This window comes from Lepisma saccharinum, chromosome 7, assembly GCF_977018435.1.
Source record: "Lepisma saccharinum chromosome 7, izLepSacc3.1, whole genome shotgun sequence".
Classification (NCBI taxonomy): Eukaryota; Metazoa; Arthropoda; class Insecta; order Zygentoma; family Lepismatidae; genus Lepisma; species Lepisma saccharinum.
The window spans coordinates 70260817-70273374 of NC_139235.1; the positions used below are offsets into that span (position 1 = coordinate 70260817).

General features: G+C 38.4%; 1 protein-coding gene across 4 annotated transcripts in view; it reads left to right on the forward strand.

Annotated features, from left to right (window-relative positions):
- LOC145989910 (uncharacterized) overlaps positions 1 to 12558 on the forward strand; it is a 256257-nt gene that overhangs the window by 113148 nt on the left and 130551 nt on the right. For 2 of the 4 annotated variants that reach the window (XM_083125408.1, XM_083125409.1), the window contains one exon: positions 4301 to 4448. The exons of the other annotated variants lie outside the window; for them this stretch is intronic. In XM_083125408.1, coding sequence (XP_082981534.1) covers positions 4307 to 4448 — 142 coding nt within the window. In that variant the 5' untranslated portion in view covers positions 4301 to 4306. The remainder of the gene's footprint in view (positions 1 to 4300; positions 4449 to 12558) is intronic. 4 annotated transcript variants of the gene reach the window in all.

Genomic DNA, 12558 nt, shown 5'->3' on the forward strand with positions numbered 1-12558 from the left:
TAATATTGCATTACAAGTTATTTATACATTTAATCAATTGGATATTTACATGCCATGATCGATTAAACCAATATTAAATAATAAAATATGCTGTAAATATGGAGTCGTGCATTTACTGGAACCACCCAACCCTCTCTGCCATTATTTGGTGGATTTTAAATCAGTTTAAATAAATTAAAGGATTCAAATATTAAAAACAGTAACATTAAAGGAGAAATATTCTCAGGTTTCTTATCTTATTACAATTTGTAGAATAAAATATAGTATTTCACTATCCCATTCCATTCAAAGTACCATCCTTGATCAATGATTACGACGTAGCGGATCAGAAACAAAGAACTGAAAATAAAGACTAACGCCTTGCAACGGAAATGTCTTGGGTTCGAATACCTATATGAGAGTATTCCGGTGATGGTACTGATCCCATTTAACATAGCGCAATGATGAGTCCGGTTGATATCTGTCGACGAAGAAAACTTCAAAGTAAATTCTTAGTAATTTGTGCTTTCCTGCTTTGCTCTCCCCATTACTAACTTCAAAATTCTGCCAGGATTCTACCAAGACGCAAGTGTGGCTGATTTATATCAACAAAGTTTTCTGCACAAAACTTAGACAATTACAAGAAGCGAAAATATTTACAGGGGGTCTGAAACGGTGGTAGGTTAGCACAAACTTTTTATGGAAATTAGTTTCTGCCAGAGGCTCATTTCAGATGGCTAAGATTGCAGATGAAATTTCGACATTATGCGGTTCTTTCTCTTTTTATTTTCCTCCCTTCTCTCGATCTCTTTCTTGCTATTCTTACCTGTCATTTTTTCTCTCTTTATCTATCTCTCGCTTATCCTTTCCCAATTTCCCTCTCTGTTTATCTCCAACTTCTTCCTTTATCTAGGAGTAAATTTATCTCATCATCTTTATCTTACGTTCTTGTTTCCTTTCTCTCTCTCTCTCTCTCTCTCTCTAGCTTTCTCACCATCTCATCTAGTTTCTACCTTAATCTCTCTCGTCTTCTCTTTACTTACCTTTCCCTCTCAAATCCTTTCCCTCCATTTTACTATTTTTCTCATTTACTCCATCATTTCATATTCCTTACTTCCCCCTCTATTTCGCTTCCTTTTCTTCTCCTTATCAAATCTTTATCATCTTGCTCATTTTGGGTCCTTCTCTATCTAATGCACTTTTCCACCTTTATCCCTTTCAGTCTTCCTTTCTCTCTCCTCCTTCCGTGCCTCTCTCTCTCTCTTTCTCTCTCTCTCTCTTTCTCTCTCTCTCTCTCTCTCTCTCTCTCTCTCTCTTTCACAACACTGCATATGTACAAATATAGTAAATATCTATATATATTTCTCTCGAGAATTTGTCAATAGATAACAGATATGAATCGAGATGAAAACTTGATGATGCAAGTAATTATATGTGAGGTTATAATATTAAACAGATTAATTGGATGTGTACAGACACTGGCAATAAGATACCGTGCGAACTTCAATAACAGCTTTTAAATAGAAACTTCGACCATCGATGTAGAGTTATGCAACACACATGAAGCTAATATTTTAGAATCTAGGTTTCCCATTTTCGTTGATGGTGACTGTAAATGTAATGATCGCCAAAAGTTTATGAAACAAGAAGTCTCAAATAACAAAAAGTACTATAAATCTGAAGTCATGATATTTATTAAGTAGTGCAATATTATAATTAAGAAAAACTTGGTATTGAAACCACTATGTTAATACCACATTTTTCGTTCATATTAATCAGAGATCATATAGAGTTCCTTGAAGGAACGTCAATAGTCTATGCATATACAACTTGTTTCTGGAAGGCTACTACAAATGTATATCCATCTTTTCTGTTCAGTTTTGCTATTTGGTTTGTATTGTGAATATAGGTAACGTTTATGATAACGACAATACGGGTGATGTTTCAGCTCAAACTGCCTATTATAAATCCGAAATTACCTGACACTTTGAAATTGTAAGGGCTGAATGCTGATAGATAGCAAATCGTCCGAAACAAGAAAGTCTAATTTGAATGTTGTCAATTCTGTTGTGCGCGGAGGAAACTGACGCTTCCTTTATTGTCTTCGATGTCAAATATGGATGACTATACGATATATCCAATGCTTCAGCTCCTGAAGGTGTTGTTCCCGGGAAAGTGCATGGAAATTTATTTTACTACTTTAATCCATGGAACTATTATCTTTTAACAGGTTGGCACAGATGCTTTTACTTAGCATTCACTTAGGATTCAAGGTACGATCATTTCGAAAGGCACGGCATTTGTGCAGGCTTAAGAGGATCTGACGCAGGGGTGTCTTAGCTGGGGTCGTTGGGGGTTAGAGCTAACATCCAGTCTATGCAAATACCCTACGCGTTAAATTTTCGTAATCGTTTTCACAAGAATAGCTCACATGCATGGAGGGCTAAGGATATGGTCAAACTGGATCCGGTTTCGACCGAACTTTCACACCCTGGCGTACACGGTCGAAAGCGGCAGATTTAGACAAATCAGCCAACATCATAATCGGAAACCAATAAACTGCGGCTTAAATTTATTTTTTGTTTTTGAATATATGCACAAATAATAAAAAAACTTTCAAAATCTCATAAATCCACTCCATGCACCCTCTTCGTCATTTATTTTCAATAAAAAGGTTTTTCCAATAGTAACATTTCGCCGGCCATTTCAATACATTCTGCACATCAGACGATTATCCTGATGCAATGTGACCACCGCATCGCCAGAGAGCCCGTCAGTGAAACGCCCCAGGATCAAAAATCGTCCGAAACCAGATCGAGTGTGGTCATACGGTAAAAGCGACAGAAAGAAATGGAGAGAAACAGGAGACAGAGAAAGGAGATCAAGAAAAAAGAGAGAACGAAAGAGAAAGAGAGATAATTTTCGTACGTATAACCATCGATGTAAGCAGAGTCTCTCTGAAAATATTTCCATCATCCCTGATTTCAACTGAAAGGAATTCTCTAATGCTCTAATGGCTTGACCTACAGCCAAGGTAACATTCTGTAAGACTGTGTAATGAGTGCCGCTACACAGAACCAGCTTCTATCATAGATATGGAGATTATAACCATGGCACTCAACTTTTATTGTTATGCTCATTCATCCTTTCACCAAGTATCTTTGCTTTTGATTTTTGTTTCATTGATTTATTTTAATTCGCTTCTCTGTCGCTTTGGCTAATGGTGATAAGATGAGATGAAGGGACAATCACAAACGCATATGGACGGCAAACAACACAAGTCCCATGGATGATTATACTGGTGAAGGGTTCAGACACCAGAGCCTCGTTAGTCTGCAAAATGAAGTCCAGGGTGTACTACGTGGAAGGGACACCCCTTACCCCACAAGTGTATTTTCTTAGCTATCTCTTGTAATCAAAAGTTCGTGGATTCGAAGCACAGTAGCCGGGCCCCGTGGCGGAGTGGTTAGCACATCGCGCTACGACGCCAGGGGTCCCGGGTTCGAATTCCGGCCTGGACATGGATGTTTGTGAGTGTCCATTCATCAATTTCATCACTCACCCATTCTTCGCTAATTAGCGAAAAGTGGCACAAAAAGCGAAGTAAAATAAAGCAAATCAATCAATCAATCGAAGCACAGTGGGAGAACAATTCCTATTCCAATTATAAACTGGGATATACCGCAATTTACACAGGTGTTTGATAACGTTTGCAGTTCCTGTGATGTGACTATGTAACATTGACGAACCAGGTCGTCACAACACAAATCGTATGACCACTTGGTAGGAAGAAAACACAGAACGTGGGAATAAAAACGCTCACTGATCTACTGGAAACCGTACGAGTCTTCTTACTCTTTGTATACGTCTCGAAACACCACTTCTATGCATGATCCCCCAAAACTATGAATGAACCGTTACTAAACTACTACTCTTGAATGTCTTGCAGTATGCCTACCTTGAATGAACCAGTTCTCATTCGTCTATCATGGCCAAGTTTAGACCTAATTTATTTTTACAATCTTAATAGCCACCGTTTCACTTTACTGTACTGACTCTATATCCACCTAGTATAATGTCATGTGTAATTAGTAGTTGCCCGATTACTTTTCCTTTCTTTTTCGTAGAGTATAGTTAAAAAGAAAATGATTTCTCTAAATAGTCATGTGATATGATAAATTCTTTGCCTGTTTATTTTTTTTTAAAAAGAAAGAATATCTTCTCTCCCCCCTTTTTAGCCTGCTTGTTTCTTTGTAGATATCTTGCTGTTTCTCCTCTTTTTTTCACCTCTTCTTCGAATCTTCCTTCTTGGTTTTTTTAGCTGAGGATGTTGGCTACAAGCTATTCCCTCGCCGGGTGCAGCAGTCAGGGCCCCTCATGGCTAAGAACCACCGGCTTCGATGTTATGGCCCAACACAGGAGGAAACCACTCAGACCATCCTTGGAACTGGGGATGAAGTGGTGGGGAGGTGGGTCGAGACTAATACAACCCCGTACCGTTCGTCCGTGTCCGTCCTAAGACACCTCCCCCTGAAAATCCCCCCTTTTTTTGTAATCGTCTTACATCCCCCACCATTATTTTTTCAAAAGCAAAAAAAAAAAGTCACATCTGGGGCGCAGACCGTATACTGATTCGGCTTGCGCTGTTTGGGTGTGTTTTTGTTCATTTTTTAAAATTTTATATACACAAAAAAATACAAAACACCTGCTTTAATGCATACTAAACTCCCTATTCATGATCCTTTTTAAAACAGTGTGTTTATTAATAATGAAAAAAAATATTTGTGTTGTTTTCAAAGTAAATTTGTGCACGCTTTTTGTGTTTATTGTGAATGTTCTAACTTTGTACTAGTATTTTGCACAGAACTGGGTAAGAAATTAATGCCTGTCGTTCCAAACACTTTTACGATCTGTCTCATATGCACTTATATTATTAGCCTTCATGTAAATATTTCAGGTTATAAGATTGGCAAACGCACTTACATGTGTGAATGAAGTACTTCTCGTTGTAGACAAACTAGAATTGCACCTAAGCACAGTAGATGCATGACATCAAATTATGAAGTGTACTTCATCGTACTAAAAAGAAGTAGTAATTAAGATTGCAAAAATGTCTCTATTTTTGAATTATTGATATTCTAAAATTACGCTTCTTTAGGCTTCCTTATAGAGCATTCCCATGTATTAAGTGTACCATTATTTGTATTTGTGCATTGTACAGGGTTAGCGTAAAGAAATAGACACCTTGAAAGTTTGAGAGAAACAAGAGTTTTGATAACACACCTGGAATGCTTACATGAGTATGTCCTGATGTTTTCATGGTTACGTTTACAAATGTTCTATGTGTAACACGACAGATATCAATGTGATAGTCCTGTTCTCCTCTCCCAGGACTTTTTCTCTTTCACAGACAAAAGGTTTCCTCAAATTTCTTGCTCCAATCGTACGTGTTTGCCATACCGTGTTCTAAAACGACGCTGCACAACAGTAACAGAATTTGCTTTTGCATATTCAGACACACAGAAATCCTTTTCTACCTGGCTACCGGCCATATTGCTCGACTGACCGTCAAAGGCGCTCACATGATGCTGACGTCACGACAACAAACGAAATGTGGAGGTCGTAAACATGAAGACTTTCTCTGGAAAACTGTACTAAATACTCCTGATAAAACAAACAGTTTTTGATTTATAAAGCATATAATCTGCCTACTTCTTTTAGGCACACCCTGTATGTTATACATTCACGAAATTTCCTTATCAATGATTTATACAGCATTTCGTACGTCAAAGTACGACGTCCCATTCACATGGTACACTTACTTCCATTTCGGTTATATACGTCGCTTCTTTCTAGCTTTTCAATTAATCACGGCGATGAGAATGAATGATAAATTGACAAGATTTGTGGTTTGAAACATCTTGTCGAATTTAAGCTAAAGCCAATTCCTGCCAGAGAGACTTTTCATGGTGTGACGCGTGGTCAGCGAATCGAGTCCCATCGCCGCTGTTTTCTGGCTATTGAGGCCAGACTTTCCGTATCTGGAATAGTTAATGGTTTTAAAAAATCAGAAATGAGCCGTCATATTTCATTATGGTGACTGTTACACAACTTTGATTTCAAGAAACTTTCATTTTTTTTCTTTATGAAGGCAAGTACATCATTTTTACAAACTCCTTGTTTATTAAAAGAAGTATATTTCACAGTTCCATAAGGAAACACTAGACAGATCTAACCTTTCGGAATTAAAATACACACTTACTTAATCTAGAAAGAAATCACAAAAATAGGACTATGAAATCCTAAATTCTACACCACAACCATCTCAAAGTAGAAGTGGAATTTAACATAAATGACAGCTAAAATACACAACACCACTCTGACATGTGTCCTGCATATATTACAAGAGTCAAATAAAGAAACCTTAAAAGCCCAATAAAAATTGTAGGGCAGACTGTATACAGCCCAAATTTACATGAGGAATGAACTGTTATTTACAAAACGACTTCAAGGCTGCAACACTGATCAAGTGAGCTTCAAATCGCCATTTTTGTTATTTTAAAGATGGCGCCTGCTCTACACACTTGTACCAGTGAAGAGGAGCCTAAAACGTACAGAAATTTATCGGCAAATGAAAATTCAATATCGCTGTGCATGCTTACCACACCAGAAGGTTTACTAATGGAGGAGAAACTTCGACAATGGCCTCAGTTCGCAGCCAGTTGGGTGGATAGGCCTTCGTAGTGGCTCATAAGTGACTGCACGTTAACCCCACTTATTCTTCTTAAGGTATGCGTCTTGTAATCAAGTGATCCCGGATTCGATACCCGGTGGAGGCACATAGTTGTTCGGATTCCACTTTAAACTGTCCCGATTAGCCTTACTGTGCATAAAGTGGACCAAATCAATCAATCCTTAAGGTAGGCAGGGACTAACTCAAAGTTGTATATGTAGATCAGCAAATAGGTCTGTGCTAAAATGCAGCAAACTTGTGCAATCCTACATAAGGAAATCTACTAGATAAGAAACAGAAACAAATGAAGGTTTTCATTATTGACTCCCTTGTAATTATACTCTACAGTATAACATACTCATATGTTGTTTATTCACGGTACACACACTGCTGAACCTAGGCTTGTTTCATTGGGAAAGTGTTTTGGTTAGTTGCCAGAAGAATATGGTGAATACAAACACACAGGCGACGTTTCACTTGGGCATCTGGCTGTGGAATGAACAAGGACATAAGAAGGACGTAAATAGATGATGAAAAAAAGAAAGAGAAATGGATTGACTCATCAAGATAGCAGCTGCGTGTTAAAGGGGGACATGGGAGATACGCTGTGTTTGATTACTAGAAGTCTCTTATATACATCGTTTATCCTACTCCCATCGCTTAAATTTACATATCACTGGGTAGATGAAACGAACTAAGGAAAAGCATACCTATGGATTGACAAAAATGTTTTCGATATGTAATTTACCAATGAAGAAGACTTAGGTGGGCAGACCATGTGGCACGAATGGGAGAGGAAAAAAGAGTTTACAGGATTCTTGTTGGTAAGAGACCTGTAGGAAGGCCAAGACGAAGATGGAGGGATAACGTTGAGATGTAGCTAAAGGAAATCGGTAAGGATGGAAAAGATTGGATTGATCTTGCCCAGGATAGGGACAGATGGAAGGCTTGTGTTGCTGCAGCCATAAACCTTCGGGTTAAATTGATTGATTGAATTGGTGTTTTAAGTCAACTTTATGCACAGTAAGGCTAATCGGTACTGGACCTACAGTTTAAAGTGGGATCCGAACCACTTGTGCCTCCACCGGGTATCGAACCCGGGACCCCTTGATTACAAGCCGACGACGCTACTACTGCGCTATCGGGGAGGCCTCTTCGGGTTAAAGAATGCTAGAGAGTTAGTTATGTACTTTAACAATACGTCCCAATACAATGCATCAACGTCATAACACGCGTCTTTATGCATGCAAATCTTCCATTTTTTCCTCATCTTCTGTCGTAGTATTATAGGAAATATTGCTGTAAAGCAGTTCAGGTAAATCCATTTTGAAAGTCGATGACCCGATCACAACAATTTCAGTACTATCCTGTAAACTTATGTGTACCCTTGAAATTTAATATTAATGCATAAATAATGGCCTAATACTAGATAATATTAGTTCGATTATGTCAAGGAATCGTGCCAAATATAAAATGTGGTTTGAACTATTTGAAACGACTGCATCTAATGGAATCTTTTAGTTCCCTTTAGCCAGTATCATTAAATTACTTTCATAAGTGCTGATCTTCATTGGAATGTTCCACGTGGGACACTGAAAAATTCCAATTAATCAGACTATTGTCACTTCAGTATATTTGTTAATGAAAATTGCATCGCAAACTAAATTTACCGTGGTGTCCGTCCGTCAACGTCCGAATTTGGAGGCAGAAAGCAACGCACCCCCTCCCAATCGATTAGGTCGTTTCATCGTTCACCATCACTGTGACGAATGAGAGGCCATCTTTCGACGTGATTGCCAGTTCGGGCTGCAAGTAGTTTCATCCTTCCGGCCCTAACTAGAGAACGGCCACTCCGTCGTAATTCAAATTTGGGAGCTGCACGGGTGACAGTACCCTCGCAACGACTTGGGATTTCTCCCCAGCACTGACGAGAAAGAATTCCCTGTTTACCCCTAGTGAACCCAGAACGATAGGTCATATTTCCACGTGATTACCAGTTCAGGCTGCAAGTCGTAAACTTTAGGCTCGGTATAACTGACACTGTTCAAGAGCACCATTTATATCAGCGTAACAAAACAGAAGGTAGTTTCCCGCAGAGCTTACATATCTTAAAGACAACAGGATAACGACGATTAGCAATTATTCCTATCTCAGAAACGAAAGAAAGGAACAAACTGGTGCATACCGAAAGAGTGTTGATAAGACTACAGCCTCTTCCAAGTTTAAGAGAGGGTCAAAGAATAAAAAAATTAAAATATTCTGAATGTATATGCATAACTTGCAAGTAAACATGTAAAAGGAAATCGGGATTTTGAAATATCACCTCATCAGTTTAATTTCCCACCGGAATGCAGTTGTCGATATTGTCATAAAGTAAAATAAACGAATAAACGATAGCTAGGAATCGCAAAAGCTTATATATATATATATATATATATATATATATATATATATATATACACACATATACATTTACATTAGTCCTGCCACAACAAAAAAATATAGAAGACAAGCGAATGAAGTGAAGACCATTGTGTACTTGACCTTGGGTTAACTCCAACTTAAAGAAGCATGGGTGACTTCAATGAAGAAATAGCTTATAAATTATACTTTGTGTCCCACGTTTCCATGCAGTACAGGAGTGTTTTACGTAGGACACCCAGTACAATCTCTATTCATAGAGATATGAATTTTTTGAGTGTGTGTTTGTTAAATATTACCCTGCAAGAATTTATAAATGTTGTAACCTAGTCGTTGTTTAAATATAATGCTCTGGCTTTGAGAAATATGATTCTTACCCCATAGAATATAAATATACAAATGTTATTGAAAGATAATTTAGAAACAGTAACGAGCTTCATGGACACGACTGAACAATCATTTGCTGATATGACGTGATAACAAAGGAACTTTGTAATTTCATTAAGAGTAAAATATCGCAGTCACAGTGGTTTCGAGGCCTAGTCATCCGAAAAGTTTTGAGTACAGATTACATATGTAGATAGTGCTTCAAAAGACATTTACTCCACATGGCAGAATAAATCTCATGCTCATAAAAATATTTACTACAGAAAATGGGAAAGATTCTGTATATTAAACTAAATTACTAATATTACAAAAGTAACATGTTGAAGTACAAAGTAACGAATATTTCCAAAAAGACACAGAGAAGAGTTAATGGAAAATAGTTTAGGTTATAAATATCGCCTTACAGAGGTTGGCAAACATACAACATCCTATGCACTAATTTTATGGTGATTAGTGGCTGTCCTAAGTAGCTTATTTTCGTACAGTAACCTTAGTGATGTAGAATGAGTAACTCTAAGTTAATCTCAATTCTGCACACCAAGACTTGAGGAACGCTGATTAACAAGGCATAATTTGTTAATGAGATTGCGAATTAAATGTTATTTTCACACTGCTAACTTGTTTTTTATCTCACAGTGCACTTAGCTGCCTGTTTGATACGTATAAGCCATTGCGTACTAATTATTAAATTCGAAATACACAGTCTATGTAAGTATTGTTTGCTAGCTCAAGTGCTTGAAGGTAATTGGTTGATTGACCTGATTGATTGATTTTATTAGGTTAATGGCGAAGGGGAAGTGAATGACGTGCGGTGGAAGGAAATAGACAAGGAAAAGTTTTTCGTTTTCATTAAATGTGCCACTTGTCTTAGGGTCATCCGTAAGTTTTGAACCTGCGACGTCTAAAATGCAAGTCCGTCTCTATACAAATCACCAAAATTCTTTCTGTGAATGCAGATGATATCATATTGCATTGTTCACATGAAGTTGAGCGTTATATCTTGGTAATTTCTTCAAACAAATCCTCTACGCTATAACCAACATTGGCACAACTGAGGACTTGAAGCCATGATTTAAACTGTGAACAGCAACAAAATACACTGAGGGAAATGTCACATGTGACGAATGCGTGAAAATTGCATATGGTGTGAGTGTGATAACGCACCTTACAAGTACTCACTTGTTTTCACAATTTAGCTTAAAGCTCAAATGCGCTATACTATCTACATTCTATAACTGGGCCATAAGGCATTATTTTCTTCACCCAGCCACGTATTCGTTATGTTAGTAATGTACTTGAATTATAAGTTATGTTTTAGTAATTGTAAGAGTAACGTAAACGCTCCGGTGACTCTTTTAAAGGGTGGGCCATCTGGTGGTTTCTTTTTAAAGTACATGTTATTTTGACACTGACAGCACATTCGCGCTCGAAACCTTGACAGAAACACAGTAGCATATCTCCGCGGTACGAAATGAATCGTTTTACGCTGGAACAACGGTGGGAAATATTGAAAAGTTATTTCCAAAGTGAGTGCTGCGTTGCCGAAACAGTGAGAATGTTGAAAAGAAATTTCGGACGAAATAATGCACAACCGCGACTGCTGTACTGAAGTTCGTGAGAGTGGCATGCTAAGTGATATCACAAGTTATACTCGTGTTAGTCCAGTGCGCTCAGTCCAGAATATTGCTGCTGTTGCAAAGTGTGCGACGATACCCGAGAACCTCAACTCCCCACAGATCTCAGCAACTGAACATTAGCCGCACTAGCCTCAGGATATATCTGCATAAAGATCTTGGATTATTCGCTTACAAGGTGCAACTTAATCAGGAATTGAAGCAAAATCGTAGCGTTCCAACCTGAACGCGGGGATCTTAAATAGGGATGTAACTTGCCCCTCCCGATTAATACTTGTTGATGGTAGAGACAGCCCTGAACGGGCAGGTACAAATATTTAACTTATCATTAAAATAGACTCATGATTCGTTTGAGACTGAAGTGAGCAATGTGAATGGCAGAATGGGTGTAGACTAGCTTACCCTGTTCGGTTCAGAAATAAGACCAGTAGCTCCTGCTTCTCCGATGATTCCAGATTAAAAGACCTCGTGTCGCTCTCATGCGCACCTATTTAAACCCTCGCTTGGCCTCTCGTCACCTCTAGCCAAAGGCCAGTGTTCTTACCATTTCCTGTGAAAGGCTTACCCAACACATTTCTGAGCAGGAGCTGACAAGATCTGCCAGGGTCAATATTTCTTAATCGAACAGGGTATGGTACGACACTCCCTCCTGAGATACAATTTCTAAAATTGAAATTGTAATCATTAAAAGTTTAAATTGAACCTTCTGCCATTCACCAAAATTTAAAAGGTTTTTGTTTATTACATGAAAAAAAAGGTTACATAAAATAAAATAGTAAAAAAATGTCGGAGACCCTTCATCGAAAATTAAATGGAACAGAATTAAGCTCAACCTTGACTGCTGAAATAAAGTCTTTTGTTTTCATTAGCCACACGCTGGAAGAGTCTTTCGTAATCAACAATGCTGACGTTTGGTCAACATGCGATAGCAAGTGTTGTTCGCAGGTCCGTGGAGTCAGCGGAAAGTTCAACACACTGCATCGTAACGCGAGACATGCGAATGGCTTCTGAAGAAGTGCTAACTAAGCACCAAACGTAACCCTTGAGAAACCTTAAGGCCGCATGCTCGCAGTCTTCCGCCTTATCAGGATGACAGTTCGAGGCGAGAGCAAAAAGACCGTGGTAAACACCAATCTCCACTGGATTGCGCACAACCACACGAAGATTAAAAAAATAGTTGAAGATTATGTTTTCACTTGCCAGTGACGTTCTTAGCACACTATGTGTGCACACTATGACCTGAGAAATCAGAAAGCAGGGCAATCCAAATACACTCAAACCCCGGAGTCCTGGGGGTACGAAGCACTGTTCCGGGAAATACACGGTCCTTGACCGATCACAATTGCACTTGGGGGCCGGATTCGAATCCCGGTGTGGAAAGTTCAGGAATACTGTTCAGCAAAG